Source organism: Nicotiana tomentosiformis, chromosome 8, assembly GCF_000390325.3.
Source record: "Nicotiana tomentosiformis chromosome 8, ASM39032v3, whole genome shotgun sequence".
In the NCBI taxonomy this organism is placed as follows: domain Eukaryota; kingdom Viridiplantae; phylum Streptophyta; class Magnoliopsida; order Solanales; family Solanaceae; genus Nicotiana; species Nicotiana tomentosiformis.
In genome coordinates, this window is record NC_090819.1 from 101,492,055 (window position 1) to 101,512,507 (window position 20,453).

At 34.9% G+C, this 20,453-nt stretch overlaps 2 protein-coding genes across 4 annotated transcripts; one reads left to right on the top strand and one right to left on the bottom strand.

The window, feature by feature from the left end:
• Nucleotides 1–8,095: 8,095 nt before the first annotated feature.
• On the top strand, nt 8,096–15,224 carry LOC117278012 (uncharacterized). Its single transcript, XM_033657447.2, has 10 exons — nt 8,096–8,177; nt 8,283–8,357; nt 8,445–8,772; nt 10,941–11,596; nt 11,640–12,205; nt 12,311–12,495; nt 12,922–13,264; nt 13,917–14,215; nt 14,267–14,483; nt 14,610–15,224. The coding sequence occupies exons 1-10, from the start codon at nt 8,096–8,098 to the stop codon at nt 15,222–15,224; spliced, it is 3,366 nt and encodes a 1,121-aa protein (XP_033513338.2).
• Nucleotides 15,225–16,994: 1,770 nt separating this feature from the next.
• On the bottom strand, nt 16,995–20,134 carry LOC104103703 (trihelix transcription factor DF1-like). Of its 3 annotated transcripts, none has more exons than XR_687958.4 (3): nt 19,271–20,134; nt 17,835–19,106; nt 16,995–17,316 (listed from the first exon to the last, which is right to left on the bottom strand). XR_687958.4 is itself a non-coding variant. In XM_009611628.4 (2 exons), the coding sequence occupies exons 1-2, from the start codon at nt 19,756–19,758 to the stop codon at nt 17,906–17,908; spliced, it is 1,689 nt and encodes a 562-aa protein (XP_009609923.1). In that variant the 5' UTR covers nt 19,759–20,133; the 3' UTR covers nt 17,625–17,905. The 3 variants fall into 3 exon arrangements, 1 of the variants encoding a protein (XP_009609923.1); XR_687957.4 differs by having other exon boundaries at nt 16,995–17,465; nt 19,271–20,133; XM_009611628.4 differs by lacking the exon at nt 16,995–17,316 and having other exon boundaries at nt 17,625–19,106; nt 19,271–20,133.
• Nucleotides 20,135–20,453: the final 319 nt, after the last annotated feature.

The window sequence follows — 20,453 nt, forward strand, 5'->3', positions numbered from 1 at the left end:
AATTTACTTTCTTGTTTAGATTTTAGCAATCCATTTATGAATAAAGTGAAATCTTACTATAGATTCAATAACCAAATTATAATTGATGTGTAATTAAACTTCAGGATTTGTTATCCTCTAAGTATTAAACTATTAAGTTTACGTTATTGCGATCATTATTGGTGTAGAAATAAACATGATCAATTGGCCAATAATTTGCTTAATGGATAATAATTTATTAACAATGGAGAATTTCTTACCATCTTAAATTCAATACTCTATGCTAGTGTTACAATATAGGTCAGCAATACATGCATAAGCTGAAGCAGATATACCACAAAATGAAGGCATGAAAAGATTAAGTTTGAATCAAAGTGTACAGAGGAAAGTAAAGAATCAATCGCGGAAACAAAAATCTAATTGTTGCGCATATTTTCACAAATATATCCTGCCATGGATGAATACCGTTAGGAATACACAAACGAGAGAGCCTACAAGCAATGAGGCAGTGTATAGTAAAAAATGTCAATAGTGAAAACCAGATATAGTATGTGTGTGGACGTATAATTAAGCCGAAAGGAATGGGTACGGCTACACCCGACGACCAAATATTTCATATAACCTTTTTTGAATTGTAATTTCTTGATTATTGGATTATCTATTTGAACATTTTACTTGACGAGCTTAAAAATAAAATATGACACTAGCCGATTCAAAATAGTATTGCCTTGTAAGTAGTAATATATTGAGTGCTATTTTAATATAACAAAACGCGACGTTACAATTTACTTTCTTGAAATAGATTTTAGCAATCCATTTATGAATAAAGTGAAATCGTACTATGGATTCAATAACCAAACTATAACTGATGTGTAATTAAACTTCAAGATTTGTTACCCTAAGTATTAAACTTCAAGATTTGTTATCCGTAGAAATAAACATGATCGATTGGCTAATAATTCGCTTAATGGATAATAACTTATTAATAATGGCGAATTTCTTACCACCTTAAATTCAATACTCTATGCTAGTGTTATTATATATGTCATCAAGACATGCATAAGTTGAAGCAAATACCACAAAATAAAGGCTTGAAAAAATTAAGTTTGAATCAAAGTGTAAAGATTATGATAAAGAATCAATCGCGGGAACAAAAATATAATTGTTGAGCAAGTATTCACAATATATCCGGCCATAGATGAATAACGTTAGGGAACACATAAACGAGAGAGCCTACGAGCAATGAGGCAGTGTATTGGTGAAAAGCGTCAATGATGAAAACCGGATATAGTATGTGTGTGTGCGCGCACATATTTAAGCCGAAAGGAGTGGGTACGACTACACATGACGACTAAATTTTTTATATATTACCTTCTTTGAATTATAATTTTTTGATTATTGGATAATCTATTTGAACATTTTACTTGACGAGTTTAAAAATAAAATATGGCAATAGAGACTTCAAAATAGTAACGTCTTGTAAGTAGTAAGATATTGAGTGTATACTTTAAAATTACAAAGTTAAAATTTATGTCCTTGTAATAGATTTTAGAAATCCATTTTTTAGTGAAATGAAATCTTACTATAGATTCAGTAACCAAAATATAATTGATGTGTAATCAAACTTCAAGATTTGTTGTCCTCTAAATATTAAATTATTAAGTTTACGTTATTACGATCATAATCGGTGTAGTTTAAATATGATCAATTGGCTAATAATCCACTTCATGAATATTTATTTGTTACTAATGGATAATTTCTTACCATCTTAAATTCAATACTCTATGTTAGTGTGACTGTATAGGTCAGTAAGACATAGACATGCATAAGTTGAAGGCGATATACCACAAAATAAAGGGCCGAAAAGATTAATTTTGAATCAAAGTGTAAAGACTATGATAAATAATTAATCGTGGGAACACAAATATAATGCTTGAGCAAGTGTTCACAAAATATCATACCATGGATGAATACCACGAGGAGAACACATGAACAAACGGGCTACGAGGCAGTGTATTAGTGAAAAGCGATAATGTGTATATATAGAGAGAGAGCGCGTCGAGAGGAGTGAATGCGACTGCATTTCCCATCCAAATATTACATATATAACCTTATTTGAGTAATAACTTCTTGATTATTGGATTGTTCACTTGAACATTTTGATAATTTGAAGAGTTTAAAAATAAAACAGGACAATAAAGGTTTCAAAGTACTCGAGTCTTGTAAGATATTGAATGTATATTTTAAAATTATCAAAAGTGACATTAAAATTTACGTCTTGTAATAGATTTTAGCAATCTATTTATGAGTAAAGTGAAATATAACTGTAGATTCAGTAATAAATTTATAATTGATGTATAATCAAATTTCATATTTGTTGTTTCTTTAAATATTAGATTATCAAGTTTACATTATTATAATCATTCTTCGTGTAGATGTGAATCTGGTTGATTGGCTAATAATCTAAGCTAGTGGTACTATATATGGGCTAGCAGGGCATGCGTAAGTTGAAGTCGGCATAACACAAAAGGAAGGCCCAAAAGGATTAAGTTCTAATCCAAAGCTTTTGACTTGTTTTAGATTTTTCAGCTTAAAAGCGTTTGGCTTAAAAGCACTCTATTTTGGGAACTTTACATAACTGTCACAATTTAAATAAAATATAATAAATTCGTAGCATGAAATCAAATATTACAATCGTGGCAGGAAAATATTTATATTTGTAGCACACAGTTCCATTAAAATAGGAATATTGATTATTAATCTCTAAACATAAGCAATTTGAATGGAAAGTCAATAATTTTTTGTACAAAAATCATGCCTTTTTTTTCTCATTATCTATTAGCTTTCCTTCTTTTTCTTCATTTTCTTAATTTTATTTTCTGCCGAAGCCAATCTATTTTCTAAATTGTTCCATTCGTTTTCTTTTTAATTATCTTTCTTAAGTTTTTCTCTTCCTGCTTTCTTCCTTTCTTAACATAAAGATTTTACTTCGATAATAATATACGTTAATATATACAAAACGTATATAAAAATATATATATTGAATTAACACATATAAAATATACATAAAAAATACACTTAAACATGTGAAATACACATAAAAAAATATATCTTAAATTTAATTAAGATGGCATATATATATATATATATATATATATATAAATATATAAAAAATATATTTATAAAAAATACATCCTGAATTAAAATGACACTTGACATATAAAATATATTTGAAATATACATTAAAAATACATCTTAAAATAAGATGGCACTTCACAAAATAAATATACAAAAATTATATACATAAAAATAAATTTTGAATTAAAGTGATACTTGATATACAAAGTACAAAAGACGTATAAATCAATACATCTTGAATTTAGGTGGCATTCACATATGCATCAGATTTTAAAACATGGAGTGAAGAAGAGGAATGTTGGGCTTAGTTTTTGTAATATGCTAATAATGAAAAAAAGTGCTCATTATGGAATAAACAATAAATGATGCTATTTTTTTAAAAATAATAGTTAAAAAAGGATCAAGTGTATAAAAAACTCCTCTATTTTATCTATTCAAACACAAAAACAAGTACTTAATATAATCCAACCCAAACACACTCTTATTTGGAAGGTCAACGGAAAGGCTTTAAAGCAAGCTCCAAAACAGGTGAAAATTTTGTAATATTAGCCTAGGTATAGGCTTCGGGGTACTAAGGTTTCAAGAGCATAACTTAGCACAACAAACATATAAATTGACTAATTGCATGTCAGTACAAAGCATTAGAAGCTTATGTTATAATGTAGGAGTGAAGAGCAAGAATTGCTTACCATTTATAACAGGACAACGCATCGATTATTTGGTTTTAAAAAGGAATAGACAAACGTGATAAAATGCTTCAAAATAGCCCCAATTTATGGTGAATATATTATAACATTTGCCTATAGGGAATATGTTTTGGAGGTTCTTAATTAATTAAGGTTTCAAGAACGTGTTTGCATTAGTTGGCATGAGAAGAGTCATAGATAAAAAAAATTAAAAGCTAATACAAAATTTTAATTAGAAACTTATATGAGAGGTTGGCAATAATCGGTCTAAGGAGAGATAGAGGGAAACTTAAGAAAAATTGGGGAGATGTGATTAGACATGACATGACACATCAAATAAACTACTAAATAAATTTTAATCCACAAACTATTAGAATAAATCTTCTAAGAGGAAAGGGAGCAAGTGAAGGAGAAGAAAGGGCAACTTTAACCATTGCGCATGCAATCTTTGTTAGAATAGGGGTAACTTGAACTGATGTAACTAGAGTTAGCAGCAGTAGCTAGCAGTCAACTAGAGTTAGTTAAATAACTAATTATTGAAAAGGTTAGTTGTAGAGTATTGTAGTTAGATTTTGACAGTTATACATGAGTTGTTAGTTGGTTAAAGGCGGTTAACATTTGTATAAACACAGATACAAGGAGAATGAGAATTAAGCTCCTTCATTTTCAAAACATCTTAGCTCATTTGTTCATCTCTCTCTCTCTCTCTCTCTCTCTCTCTCTCTCTCTCCATTAAAGCAGAGCTTAAACTTTGTAGAGAATAGCATAAATTTACATGGTATCATAACTGCACGACTGTTAGTACAGTCCATATCGATCCTTAGATTCAAGCTTTACCAACTAAAGATGGCGACTGACAACACTGAGCCAGAAAAATTAAGCCACAATCACCCGTTGTTTCTGCACTCAACAGACACCTCAAGTATTGTTTTGATATCTCTTCAATTGACTAGACCAGAGAATTACTCTATGTGGAGTTGTGCGATGCAAATCACAATCCTAGGTAGGAACAAACTAGGGTTCATAGATGGCACCTGTAAAAGGGAAAGCTTTGGTCCAGATTTATTCGATTTGTGGGAGAAATATAATGCAATCGTCCTGTTATGGATTATGAACTGTGTGCCAAACAAATTTGACATTGGGATAGTATATTCCACAAATGCAGCATCAGTATGGGAGGATTTAAAAGAGAGATTTGACAAAATCGACTGTTCTAGAATTTTTCAAATTCACAAGGAGATTGCCACTATTAATCAAGGAACAAGTTCAATTTCTGGTTATTTCTCTAAGCTACGTTTACTCTGGGCTGAATTTGATAGCTTAGCCCCAATTCCTGGTTGCGATTGTGCTAAGTTTTGTGAATTTATAACCTTTATGGAGAGCCTGAAGCTTTTGCAGTTTCTTATGGGACTCAATGAATCTTATGAGCAAGCAAGGAGCCAACTCTTAATGATGGTCCCAGTACCTTCAATCAACAAGGCATATTCAATGTTGATGGAGAGGGAAAGCCAGAGGAACATAACAAATACAGTGCCCTTAACTAAAATGGGAGAGGCAACAATATTGATGACAGTTAGAGGAAATGGACCTGTTCAAAGAGGAAAGAAAAATTATAATCTGTATTGTGACTATTGCAAACTCAAAGGACACACACGTGAGGGATGTTACAAGCTAATAGGTTACCCTACAGATTCAAAATACAAAAAAAATCTCACAGTCACAGCTGCACACAGTGCAACAATGGAAGAGTACAAACCACATGGCATAAGAGTAAGCAACACCCGTGGTAATGACAAGATCAACATGACTGAGAACATCACAGGACCCTACTTCACACCTGAACAATACTCACAGATTCTGAAAATGCTCAGCAAGGACAACATTGCAGGGACAACATTGCAGAAAGTTCAAAATGGTAATGGTGTAGCTAACATGGCATGTAATGTTACTGCTTTCTTAAAAAACTCAGAGATAAAGAAGTGGATAGTTGACACAGGAGCAACATACCATATGGTATCTGATTTAAGTATGTTGAGCACTAAAATCAGAAGTAATGACATTAACAAGAAGAGAGTACAATTGCTAAATGGGCAGACCACAACAGTAACACATACTGGGTCATGTAGGCTGACGGATAAGCGATGAAATAAAGAATGTTCTATATATACCAGAGTTTATGTATAATCTTTTATCAGTATCTAAGCTAACAAAAGAATTACAACGCTCAGTGTGCTTCTTTCTATATTTCTGTATATTCTAGGATCTTTACAGTGGAATAGTGAATAGGATTGGTAAGGAAAATGAAGGCCTCTACCTGTTCCTTCACAACACTACAAAAAATAACACAACTGAAAAAAAGGATTATCAGGAATAAAAGAGAAGGTAGATGTAGAACTGTGGCACAAGAGATTGGTCATGCACCAATAGGAGCAATGAAACAATTATTGGGCTTAAGTCAGGATGAATGTAGCTGTATGATCTATCCTCTAGCTAGACATTTAAGACTACCTTTTCCAAATAGTACTAGTAGAAATGCTGATATTTTTCACTTGCTACATATTGATGTATGGGTACCATACAATGTACAAACCTTTGATGGAAATAAATTCTTTCTGACAATTATGGATGATCATTCTAGAACCACTTGGCTATATTTGCTTAGACTTAAAAGTGATGTTATTCTTATACTCAGAAGATTCTTTATTCTAGTACTAACTCAGTTTGGGAAAATATTTAAAATGATAAGATCAAGCAATGGAGGAGAGTTCATAAATGAAAACTGCTCACTGTTTTTTCAGTCACTAGGTGTAATTCATCAAAGGACATTGTGTATACCCCTCAGAAAATAGAATTGCTGAGAGGAAGCACATACACATCTTGGAAATTGCAAGAGCAATTAGATTTCAAGGTGGTATTTCTTTGGAATTCTGGGGTCATTATGTATTAACTGCAGTATACTTGATAAATAGAATGCCATCTATAGTCCTTGGAGGCAAATCTCCATATGAGATTTTTCATAAAAGAAGGCCAAGAATGGATCATCTGAAAGTGATCGGATGCCTGTGTTTAAAGGAATATACAGGAAAAATTTGATGCCAGGGAAGTTACAGTAGTGATGATGGGCTATTCAGAAGTCAACAAAGGATACATTTTATATGACTACACTAACCAAATTTTCTTTGTCAACAGGGATGTCATTTTTAAGGAAAACATATTTCCTTTCAAGCATAGAAAATCTTCGCAGCCTTCTTTGTTCATTGACAATGCAACATAATCTACTTGCCAGAAGCAGAACATGGACACTTTGGCAACTGATCCTTCAGATTTCCTTGGAGAAATTCCTCCACAAGGTGTCTCAGATAACCTTGACCAATCTAACTTAGGTTCACTAGAGGAATCTCATGATAGCATGCAAGATATTCATGATATTGACCAGGCAGATTATGTTAAAGCATATGGTCTCATCTGAAGTCCCTACTTCAAATCCTGCACCAGCAACCACTACTTTAGATCCTGCTTCTTTCTCTAACTTGAGACATTCAGTTAGAACCAAGAATCCCCCAGGCTAACTATCTGATTATGTTACTATACCTGCTGGTACCTCTTCCACTACATCACATCCTATACATCATTCAGTTTCATATTCCAACATCAGCCCCACCTATAAATCATTTATAGCTGCTTTGTCTTCTGTTGTTGAGCCTAAGATCTACCATGAGGCTTCTAAAGATGCTAGATGGGTAGAGGCAATGAAGGCTGAGATGCAAGCCCTTGAGGATAATCACACCTGGAAACTAGTGTCATTGCCTAAAGGTAAAGTTTCAATTGGCTACAAGTGGGTCTTCAAGGTTAAATACAAATCTAATGGTGATATTGAGAGGTTTAAGGCTAGGTTGGTGGCCAAGGGGTATAACCAGCAAGAATAGATTGATTATAATGAAACATTCTCTCTGGTAGTCAAGATTGTTACTGTCAGATCTGTAATTTCAATGGCTGCTATTGAGGGGTGGCACATACATCAGATGGATGTCTATAATGCCATCTTGCAAGGTGACTTACCAGATGAAGTCTACATGCAACTTCCTGGGGGCTTCACTCGTCAGGGAGAGAATCCTATGGTTTGCAGACTTGTTAAGTCTCTTTATGTGTTGAAGCAAGCTAGTCGACAGTGGAATGTAAAGCTGACTGAGGCTTTAGTGGCTAAAGGATTTGTTTAGAGCAGTCTGGATCACTCCCTATTTACCTTAAAACAAGATATCAATATTGTCATCATTTTGGTGTATGTTGATGACATGTTGATCACTAGTAATAACCTTCAGTCAATTGAAAGCACAAAGCAGAAGTTGCACCAAACCTTCAAGATGAAGGATCTTGGTGAGCTGAAATACTTTCTGGGGTTGGAATTTAGCAGGTCGACTAAGGGAATTCTGATGACTCAAAGAAAATAATGTCTTGACCTTATTAAAGAACTTGGACTAGGTGGAGCAAAGCCAACGGGAACTCTACTTGAATACAATTTGAAACTCACAGTAAAGGAGCTTGATGATATTACAAGTGTGAAGGGAGATGAATTATTAGAAGAAAAAAGGAAGTACCAAAGACTCATTGGGAAGCTTCTATATCTTACTTAAACAAGGCCAGATATAGCCTTTGGAGTGCAGACATTGAGCCAATTTATGCAGCAGCCTAAGAGTAGTCACTGGGAGGCAGCCTTGAGAATTGTAAGATATGTCAAAAAGGAACCAGACATGGGTGTACTGATGAGCAGTGAGAAGAGCAACACATTGAGTGCATATTGCGATGCTGATTGGGCATCATGTCCTAATACTAGAAAGTCAGTCACAGAGTTCATTGTCAAACATGGGAACTCACTTATCTCCTGGAAGTCCAAGAAACAAAACACAGTTTCAAGGAGTTCAACAAAAGCAGAATATATAAGCATGGCTTGGACTGTTGCAGAGTTGACATGGTTGATCAGACTGTTTAAAGAACTAGGGCAGAAGTAGAAGTGCTAGTAAAATTGTTCTATGACAATAAAGCAGCCCTTCAAATTACTTCAAATCTAGTGTATCATGAGATGACAAAGCACATAGAGTTGGACTGCTATTTCATCAGGGAAAAGAATCAAAAAGGGATCGTGAAAACAGTACATGTGTGCTCTAATGAACAACATGCATATATACTCACCACGACATTGTTAAGATCACAACATGAGTACCTGTTATCCAAGCTGGGAGTGCTGAACATTTTTACACCTACCAGCTTGAGGGGAATATTGGAATAGGAGTAACTTGAACTGATGTAACTAGAGTTAGCAGTCAACTAGAGTTAGTTAAATAACTAATTATTGGAAGGGTTAGTTGTAGAGTATTATAGTTAGATCTTGACAGTTGTACATGAGCTATTCGTTGGTTATAGGCGGTTAACATTTGTATAAATGCCGATGCAAGGAGAATGAGAATTAAGCTCCTTCATTTTCAGAACATCTTAGCTCATTTGTTCATCTCTCTCTCCATCTCCATTAAGGCAGAGCTTGAACTCTATGGAGAATAGCATAAATTTACAATCCCAAAGTCCAAAGTTTTGGTGCATTAATTCATGGCTTCATGCTACCTCTATTCTGGTCCATATTAAGAAGATATACTAGCTTTAAGTATAAAGTATTTTCTTTTTTATTTGGTCGAAAGAGAGATAATAATATTAACTAGTTCAGTCATTACAAACAAAACTAGTGCAATTACTATTAACTGAAAGTATAAAGAACTGGGGAAGTAAGTGTGATTTGGAAGGGAAAAAAAGTGAATAGATCTTTTTCTTGTTTTTTCCTAAAACATCAACTATTTTAACACAAATTCAATTTGCAAAAACGACTAATATTTTGGACTTGATCAGAGAACGTAATATATTTTGTTTTATTTGTTTAAAGTGGGAAAATATTTCAAAAACTAATATATGCTACGTGTTGTATAAAATTTGCATATAGTACCCATCTGTATACTGCCTTTGTCGTGAATGATTACTCGAGAATGAATGATGGATAATTATATAAAAAAAATTAATTCTATTTTAAACTAAAAATCCATAGTACCGATCACTAAACTACAAAAAATAAATTAAAATCACAATCCTACAATTTTTCTGCAACAACGACACAGAGCTAGAAGTGATGACATACAAAATTTCTACAGATTAACGTATGTCTTTCACCTTCAACAATATTGATGTCATTGCCTTCCTCTTCATTTTTTATTCTCCAACTTAATGTTTTACTTGTCAGTCAAGTACTTAGCAGGTAGGCCTAAGAAAGAAGTGTTAACCTGAGTACTGATAAGGGAAAATGGCTGGATTAATAGTGCTGTTTGAAATACCCGGCCCAATTGTATTTTCTATTTTCTCTTTAATTTCTGTACTTCTATTACTGTAAATATAAGTAATCAATTTTGTAATACATAGAACAATAATGAGAAGTAATAAAGTTCAGGGTCTCTTTCCACCGACCCTTTTCTCTCTCTTTCTCCTCATCTCTTCTAGGATTTTATTTATCTCTCTCTCTCTCTCTCTCTCTCTCTCTCGTCATAGCTCGCATATCTTCGAGCTAACATGTTATCAGAGCAAAAACTCTGATTCATCTCATCGCAACCTTCATTCCGATGTTACCCTCTCTCAGACTTTTCGTCGATTTGATCTTCTATTGATTCAGAATGATGAAACTATCGACCGACATTTTCCACCGATAATTTTTGGGGTTTTCTTCTTCTATTGACTACCAGTAATCTCATGATGCCGAACATCTCGGATTATCTCAGATTCCGCATTTGACTTGGTCAAATCTGACTTCCTAGGGTTTATACTTCAGAGAAGACTCTTCTTTTTCGAGTTTCAGAAGAAGGCTGGTAATATCCTTCTCGTTTTCAACAGTAAAATTGTCTAGATTTTGGTTGCATGTTCTAACTTATGTTCAAAAAACTGTTGTGCTGTATAGGCTATTGTATGTGTTGTTTTAACTCAATTTAGCTGAAATTCATGCTATGGGTAGTGTCATGGATAATGTAGGATCACCTAATAGCACGAGTTCTGATGGTTTTACACCTTTTACACTGGACCGTCTCATCCATTGTATGTGCACCCTTTTGATAGTCCTGGTAGTCAGTTGGTGGCTGTACCTTTTAATGGGTGTGGTTTTGTGCTTTGGAGAAGTAGTATGCTTACTTCTCTATCTGCAAAGAACAAGTTAGGGCTTTTAGATGGTAGAGTTCCCCAACCTTCACCAGACTGCCCTTATCATTCATACCGGGAGAGATGTAATGACATGGTTAAGGCATGGATCACTAATTCTGTGTCTAGGAAAATTGCAACCAGTGTCATGTATCTTAAGACTGCAAGGGAAGTCTGGAGAGACATTAATGAGAGATTTGGTCAGTCAAATGGGTCCAAATATCTCCAAATTCAAAGAGAAATTAGTACAACTACTCAAGGCTCTTATGATATTGCCACATACTTCACCAAACTTAGGAGTCTACGTGATGAGTTAAATTCCTCTTATATGGGTCTTGTCTATTCATGTGAAGCTCTTCCAAAGTTCATAGAGGATCAACAACTATTCCAGTTCCTTAATGGTCTGAATGAGTCACACTCCACTGTGAAGAGTGCCATCATGATGATGAATCCTCTCCCTCCAGTGAGCAAGGCTTATTCTTTATTACAACAGGATGAGAGTCAAAAGGAAGCTCTTTCCAATGTTTCTAATTTCTCTGGTGATTCTGCCTCTTTCTCTGTGTCACCTGCACAATCAGGCAACAATAGAAATTTTACTCAAAGAGTAAATTTTGAATCCAGAAAGAATGTCATTGGTGTTTCTTGCAAATATTGTAAGAAACCTGGACATGTACACAATGAAAAAATATTACAGACTCCATGGATTTCCCCCTGAGTTCAAGTTCACAAAGAACAAGAAGTCTGCATCATGTGTCCAAGGTGACATACCTCATCCTCAATCATCTTCCGCTATTAATCAGTTTCCAGGAAATTCTTCTCCAATTTATGGCTTTACTAAGGAACAATATCAGCACCTCTTGACTCTATTCCAACAAGTTCAAGTCTCTCTTGGTCTTGTTTCCAACATTCCTCCAGCTGAGGATTCTGGTTTTGCTCACTTTGCATGTTTGTTTACTGCTTATGCTGTAGAATATGTAGACTCTCATGTGTGTGGATCTTCACAGGCTATCATGGATCCTTGGATTTTGGATTCAGGGGACACCAATCACATGACTCCACACAAATATTTACCTTTTGATATTGTGCCTTTAGTTAGACATTTCCTTGTTACCTTACCAAATGGTTATAAAGTTAAGGTCATATCAACTGGGTCCTTGCACCTGAGACATGATATAACCCTACTTAATGTACTTCTTGTGCCTTCTTTTTATTTCAACTTAATCTCTATATATCAACTCATTACCCAACTTGATCGTATAGCAGTACTTACCAAGTTCCATTATTCTTTACAGGACCCTTCTCTGAAGAGGCCATTGGTAATTGTTAAGGCTGCTGACAGACTTTATTACCTACATCCAGATGCGGAGTTATTTCCTACTTCAACCCCTGCTTTGTCATCCCATGCTACTATATCTTGTATAGATTCTAGTTCTACTATAAGTTCTATTCCTTGTAATAAGCATGCATTAGTTTCTCAGTATGTACTTGTTTCATCTAAATGTAATGAGATTTCTATTGTCAATAAGATGGATTTGTTTTGGCATCAAAGATTAGGTCATATGCCTTTTTATAAAATGTAATCTATTCCTTTCTTATCTTATAAAGTATCCAGTAAACGAAATTTTATATGTCCAATCTGTCCTATGGCTAGACAACAAAGACTGTCTTTTCATGATAGCACAATTCATTCCACTACATCTTTTTAGCTAGTTCACATTGACATTTGGGGCCCATATAACACTAAAACTTACAATGGATTCAGATATTTTCTCACCTTAGTTTATGATTACACTAGAGTCACTTGGACTCATCTTCTTTCTTCCAAAAGCAATGCCTTATCTATCTTAAAAGCTTTCACTTCTATGGTCAAATTACACTTTAATTCTTCAGTATACACTTTCAGGTCAGACAATGCTTTTGAACTTGGAAGTAGTGCTGAAGCTGTCACCTTCTTTGCTTATCAAGGTATATTACACCAAACCACTATTCCACATACTCCACAACAAAATGGTATTGTGGAGAGCAAATACAAATATTTATTAGAGGTTTCAAGAGCCCTTTTGTTCCAATCTAAACTACCATTAAAATTTTGGGGTGACTGTGTTTTGACTGCCACTTACCTTATAAATAGGATGCCTTCACCTCTTTTGCTCAAAGTTTTTCCTTATGAGAAGCTGCGTGGATATCCACCCTCTTATGACCACTTGAGGTCTTTTGGTTGTATGTGTTTTGCCACTTCTCCTAAGGTTGGTAGGGATAAGTTTCAATCTAGAGCTATTTCTTGTATCTTCCTAAGCTACCCTTGTGGTAAGAAGGGTTATAAGTTGTTGAATATGTCCAATTCCTCTGCGTTCTATTCTAGGGATGTAGTATTCCATGAACACATTTTTCCTTACTCTTCCTCTTCTTCTTCCTCACCTTCTCTTTCCACTATTTTACCTTCACCATTTGTGGACATTCCATCCTCTCCACATATCATCCCTTCTCACCCTGCTACTTCTCCTGCCATTTCTCCTCTGTTTTAATACCACTTTCAATCTCTACTCCACCTACCTCTCCTCCTTCCTCTAGTTGTTCTTCTACTCCTACACCTGCTGCTCCCTCCTTTAAGACAATCCACCAGGACTGCTACACAACCTGCTTATCTCAAAGACTATGTCTGTTCTTCTGCCAACTCCAATCCTTATACTTCTACCCTCTCCAAGGTTCTGCCTAGTGAAGCACACATGCACGAGCCTCAATTCTACCAGCAGGCTGCTTCTCATCCTGCCTGGCAGGAGGCTATGCTAAAGGAATTTAATGCTCTTGAAGAAAATCACACTTGAGACATTGTTCCTCTTCCTCTTCATAAAAAGGTTATTCCTTGTAAGTGGTTCTATAAGATCAAACAAATGGCAGATTGGGTCTGTTGAAAAATACAAGGCCAGGTTATTTATTAGAGGTGATACTCAGAGGGAAGGCATTGATTTTACTGAAATATTTTCTCCTGTTATCAAGCTCACCACTATCAAGTGCCTGCTGACTCTTGCCATCAAGAGAGGATGGACTGTATTCCAGTTGGATGTTAACAATGCCTTCCTCCATGGTGATCTTCATGAGGAGGTTTACATGAAAATACCTCAAGGTCTTGATGTCACTCATTCTTCTTCCTCCATTCCATTGGTTTGCAAACTCAAGAAGTTATTATATGGCCTTAGGCAAGCCTCCAGACAGTAGTTTTCAAAACTGTCTGAAGCCTTGCTTTCTAGAGGCTCCATTTCAAGTCTGAATGATTACTCCCTCTTCACCAAGTCTTCTTCTGGTCCTTTATTGGTTCTGGCTATTTATGTTGATGACATCCTTTTGGTTAGAGATGACCTCACTGAAATGAACTCCTTGAAATCGTTTTTGGATGATCAATTTAAGATTAAGGATTGGGGTAAGTACATTACTTCTTGGGACTGGAAATCACTACTCATTCTCAAGGTTATCTCATGAGCCAACACAAGTACACAACTAATCTCCTCACTGAGTTCAATTGCCAACATTTCTCTCCAGTTGAAGCTCAATTTCTTGCAACATACAAGGCCTAATATCTCTTTTTTTGTTCAGCACCTGAATCAATTCCTTCATCAGCCTCAGGTACCTCACATGCTGGCTGGCCTACATGTTCTCAGATATCTCATGAATGATCCTTCTCAGAGAGTTCTTCTCTCTAATTCTTCTGATTTCTCTCTTATTGGCTATTCTGATTCTGATTGGGCCTCTTGTGCCATCTCTCGAAAGTCTGTTATTGGGTTTTATGTGACTCTTGGTGGCAGTCTTATTTCATGGAAAAGTAAGAAGCAGCCCACCATTTCTTTATCTTCAGCTGAAACTGAGTACAGGGCACTAAGAAAGGTGGTTGCTGAGATGTCTTGGTTGATTAGACTTCTTGGGGTTCTCGGCCTACCTATTAACAGTCCTGTTCCAATCTATTGTGACAACAAGACTGCACTTCATATTGCCAAAAACCCAGTTTTCCATAAACGTACTAAGCATATTGAGATTAACTGCCATTATTTTCGTGAATGCTTGAATTCTGGACTGATTTCTTTGCAATTTATTTCCAGTGCCAACCAGTTGGATGACATAATGACAAAGGATTTGTGTGGACAGCGTCATCAAAACATCCTTGGCAAGCTTGGTGCGTGTTCACCCTCCAGCTTGAGGGGGGTGTTAACCTGAGTACTGATAAGGGAAAAGGGCTGGCCCAATAGTGCTGTTTAAAATACCCGACCTAATTGTATTTTCCATTTTCTCTTTAATTTCTATACTTCTATTACTATAAATATAAGTAGTCAATTTTGTAATACATAGAACAATAATGAGAAATAATAAAGTTCAGGGTCTCTTTCCACCGACCCTTTTCTCTCTCTCTTTCTCCTCATCTCTTCTACGGTTTTCTTTATGATCTCTCTCGTCATAGCTCGCAGATCTTCGAGCTAACAAGAAGAGTTTGCAGTTGCATTTTGTGATTTTGTAGGATATCTCAAGTTATGTCTTCTGCTTTCAAGTGCAAAGGCATTAGCTATCACACAGAATTCTCAGAGAGAACGCCAAAATTATGATGAATTCGATATGTAACATTTATAATAGTGTTCAGAAACTAAGGCAGTTTTTTTTGAGTTGGAGATTGATTAATTTAATTTCCTTTTTTGTTTCTGGCACTTGTATTTGCACTTCAGAATCATACTATGCCATTAACTTGCTTCAAACTTTTGGTCTTGGTTCTTCTAGGATATGAATAGCCGGACTGATATATATATATATATATATATATATATATATATATATATATATATATATATATATATATATTCATAATATGTTTAACCCCCTTACCAGAAGGACTTATCTTCATATTATTTTGTTTAAATTCATTTTCCTAATCTCGTCATTCATGGTTAAGGAAAAATCTGTTGGTGCTTATGAGTTATTTGTCTTATTTGACGCGAAAAAAAGGTTGTTTGTCTTATTTATTAAGGAAAAATCTGTTGATTAACTTCCATTGGACTGATGGTGGAGGGTGATAATTTTTATTGCAATCTGTTGTACACTAAAAAAACCAATTAATAAGGTGAAAGAGTGAAATACTAATACACTTCTATCTATCATTCCCTTTTTTATTTATAACCAAGTTGTCCTTCCCTTTACTTTGCAACTCTTCATGCAACCCCTTATTTCACCCTCAGCATTTCTTTCCTCTTATGGAACCCCCTTCCCCTTTATGGATTGAAGATTAAATATTTATAAGCTTCGATTTCAGTTTTCCATGTTCATCTACACTTAAGAAAAGTAGAAAACGCACACTTCTATTTCTTATTTTATTTCTAGTACTTTTTATTTTTATTTTTAATGGGCATAATGACCTAACATGAATTTGAATGAATAAATATAGCCTTGAGGGCTATATTTGTGTTGGAGTAAATTGCATATGTCACCCCTGAGGGCATGGCTCTTATCAAACACGGGAAAAGGAAATCAAAATGCGTAGAGTTGTTTTTAGGTTCCAACCAATGAAAATTAGACAAAACAAACAAGCCAGTGAAACAAAAAATGAGACATGAAATGAAGTCTTCGCAAACAAATTTTCCATGTGAGTACAAAATTGTGAATTTTGTGAACTCTTGAAATTTATAAGGAAAAAAGTTTAATAGAAGCATATGAACATTTGATCCATGATAGAAATCAGATTAGAAGCCAGTATTCTTTCGGATAAAAGAAACATCATGTATAGCTTCAATTTAGATCTAAATCCAAATTTGGACGAAAGCAAAACCCACAATTGATCTTACAGTACAATTCCTCTTACCCCCAGACCTCAAAAGTTTGGACCACGTCTAGCAATGACCTTGTACTAGTTGCTAGGGACTGTCCAAGCCAATATAACAACTGTTCAAATAATGGGAAAAAAAGATACGACGACTTAAATGACAAAAAATCTAAAACAGAATATCCAAAAAATTTTCTTGGTTGTTGACACTCGACCTCCTTATCGAGTCATGAAAAGAATGTACTCTATATATAATGCATGGGCTGATCATGTTTTGCCAATACGGTCCCTGTTTCTAAATTATGAAATGTGGAGTATAATAGTAGTAGGAACAAGACCTCAATATATTACGATAGAGATTTAACTCATGATAGTTTTAAAAAAAATTACGCTATCAATGTAATTTAATATGTTCCAGCTGGTTGTCTGCCATCTGCTAATCTTTCATCATGCTTTCCTAAGCATCATTTCCTCGGTGTCCAATTTTTCCAATAATTGTATTGCCTTAGCTTAAAGAGAACAAAGCTTCAACATATAATAATTTCCAATGCATAAGAAATGAGGTTGAACTACTTCATTCAACTATGTGCTGCTAAGTATACCAAGGCACCATGTTTTGCATATCTTTTGAGACAAAGTTTTGTTGGTATGGCCTACAGAATCAACAACAACAACAAGCCCAGTGAGTAAGTCTGAGAAGGTTAATGTGTACTCAGACCTTACCCTCACAGTGGGAGAACAAAAAAGTTATTTTTGATCGGTAGATCATCGGCTAAAGACAAGATAAAAAGTAGCAGTAACAAAAGGCTAAGTGATAGAACAACAAAATATTAACAATGTATGGCCTACAGAATACTCTTCATATTTTAAACCAATAGTTACACTAGAAAATATAAGAAACGACATCAAAAGAGGAAACTCATTTAAGTGTTGGAAGAAAAAGAAATGACAGGATGAACATATAAATACCCAGTACAGATAAAAAGCAATGATCAAAATTTAAAGAGCAAAAAAGCCGACACCTGAAAGGAACCAGTAATGTTCTTAGCTTGGCTGTCTCATTTGTCTGGATTCTGATGAATGAATCCTTAATTCATATCTCACCTTCTTTTATTTCTTCCATTTCTTCTTTCCAATTTCCATTTTTGCTCTCACCATTTCCATGTTTAACTTTTTCACTATTCCCTTTGTTTCCTTCAGTTAGGTTGACAGTAGCCAAATGATCATCAACAATATCATTTCCTTGAGTTACAAAGTCAATACTATTATTTCCATCATTTAATTGTTCCCTCGTGATTTCTTTTGTTCTCTTGACCGTACTACATTTATGCATATTCTCCCACTTCTCTTTACATCTTCTGGCACTTCTCTGAAACCCCATTGAAGCCATTGAGTTACTGGTCTCTTCCCAAAGTACCCCTTTTGGACCAACTTCTTGGAACTTAGATTCCAAGCTATTTCTAATCTGAATTAAGGCCTCAACTTCAGCTTGTGGCCATCTCTTGTTATTCAACTTTGCCAAGCTACTACAACTCCTATCTTCATTCTTGATTGGTAATTCTGATCCATGTTGAAAATTGATCTTTTGACCAGTGAGTTTTTCTAAGTAAGAAACAAGAGCAGCTTCTCTATTTGAAGCCAATGTTCTTTCTTGAGCTCTAACAGCTGCTTCTTTTTTAAGCTTTGCTAATTCTTGCTCCCTCCAAGTTTCTTCTCTCTCCTTTCGTTCTTGATCCAATCGCTCAATCGTTTCCATAAACCTCTTTTGAAGATCTTCTTGATGGTTCACGAGTTTCTTTACTAAGGATTCGAAAAATCTTGCCATTGTAGTACTTGTTCCTTCTTTTGCTTTTCTCCTTCTCTTCCTTTTATTATGAACTTCATCTTCCCTCGTTGCTTCTCCAACGGATGCACTTTCTGATCCAATATCAATTGCAGCAGCAGTTGTTGTGGCAATGGCTGTGGGCCCACTGGTTTGATTAGAATCATTGAAAGTTGCCACAGGAAAAGAGACATTATTGTTATTATTAATTGGCAAATCTTCAGCAGTAAGAACAGATTCAGATGCAATTCGATGAATATTAGGAGTAGTATTGGTGTTGTCAGCATTTGTAGCATAAATGGCTTCTAACTCTCCAAATACTACTCTACATTTATTTTCTTCTAAGCTCTTAATAATTTGCTGCTGATGGATTTCTTCAGGATACATTTCTTGATCCTCTTCTTGTTTGTTCTTCTCACTTTCATTGCTGTTGTTGTTATTCCCATTTGAAAATTCCGCACAAAGGGGCTTCCTATACAAACCCAAAAAATAAAAATAAAAGAAATGCATTAATAGTGGACCAAAATCTAAGTATAAATAATTTAAATAAAGAGAGTAGTAGGGTCATTAATAGGGGTGTACGGTAAAAGAGTAATTATAATAATTTTACATGTGATTGAGTGCACATAAAATTACCAGAAAGGTTGTTTAATAGCAGAATCTTCTTGGTTTTGCCAACAATGAGACACAGCTAGAGAAGTTTGTCGAGCCTCGTTGCAGTATCCCTCACTCCCACGAATCAAAGCATCTTCTTCTCTTTCTCCTTTACTAACACTATCTTCCTTGAAACTTAAAGGAAAAAATTGGGCTGAAACATCTTGAACTTGATGATTTTCGCCTTCTGCGTTGAGCTCTAGCCTTATATCTTGATGTTGTTGTTGTTCTAAAATGGATCTGTAATGGAGATGTTGATATTGGAAAAACTGTTGAGTAAAGGGTTGAAGGAGAGGATTTGGTTGTTGAGGAGGGAAGTGATGGTTATAGTTTATTGGAAAAAATGGTGAGGAAGTTGAAGCATTTTCCATTATAAATCTATGCTGCTGCTGCTGCTGTTGCTCCACTTGTGGCTGTTGGTTTCTGTTTCTCTGATGATGGATCCCAGCCATTTCATAATCTGATTGCATAACACCTCCTTTCTTCAGATTTGTTCTTTTTCGTTGAACCAAAACCGATCCTACAAGAGAGAGAAACACACACACACACACAACTGCTGTACTATGCTCTAAGATTTATGATTAGTAGAAACAAATACAAACGCATCACTTATGTTCTAGTATATAGGATTTTTTTATTAGTGTTTTTGAGTGTACGAAGTGATTAACAAGAAACCCTAATAAGAAGGTGAAGGATAGAGGAGTTTGTGAGATGGAGGAAACTTTGATAGGGAAAAACTCTTAGAGAGAGAGAGAGAGAGAGAGAGAGAGAGAGAGAGAAATGTAGATACTAGTACTAGATAGATGTGCTGCTTCTACTTCCCAAGCAGGAACTGCGGCTAAAGAAGTGTTATGGGCCGGGTTACTGGGTTTTATCAATGACCCGTTTAATTATGGTGTACCTCTATTATTTCTTTTTTGGTATTTGTAGTTGTACTATTTTGTTAATATAGTGTTTTTTGCGGAGTAATTTATTTATGGCAATGCTGAATTCAGCCTCGTTATATGATTCCCAAAATCCAAAGTCCCAGCTATGTTAGGCTCTATATTTCTTACCTTTAATCATATGGTAATGATTTAAATTCAATAGAATAGAGTAGTAGTATTATTTTTACCAAAGTGCAGTGTTAATTAATGATAATTGTTAAATTGTTAATTAATGATAA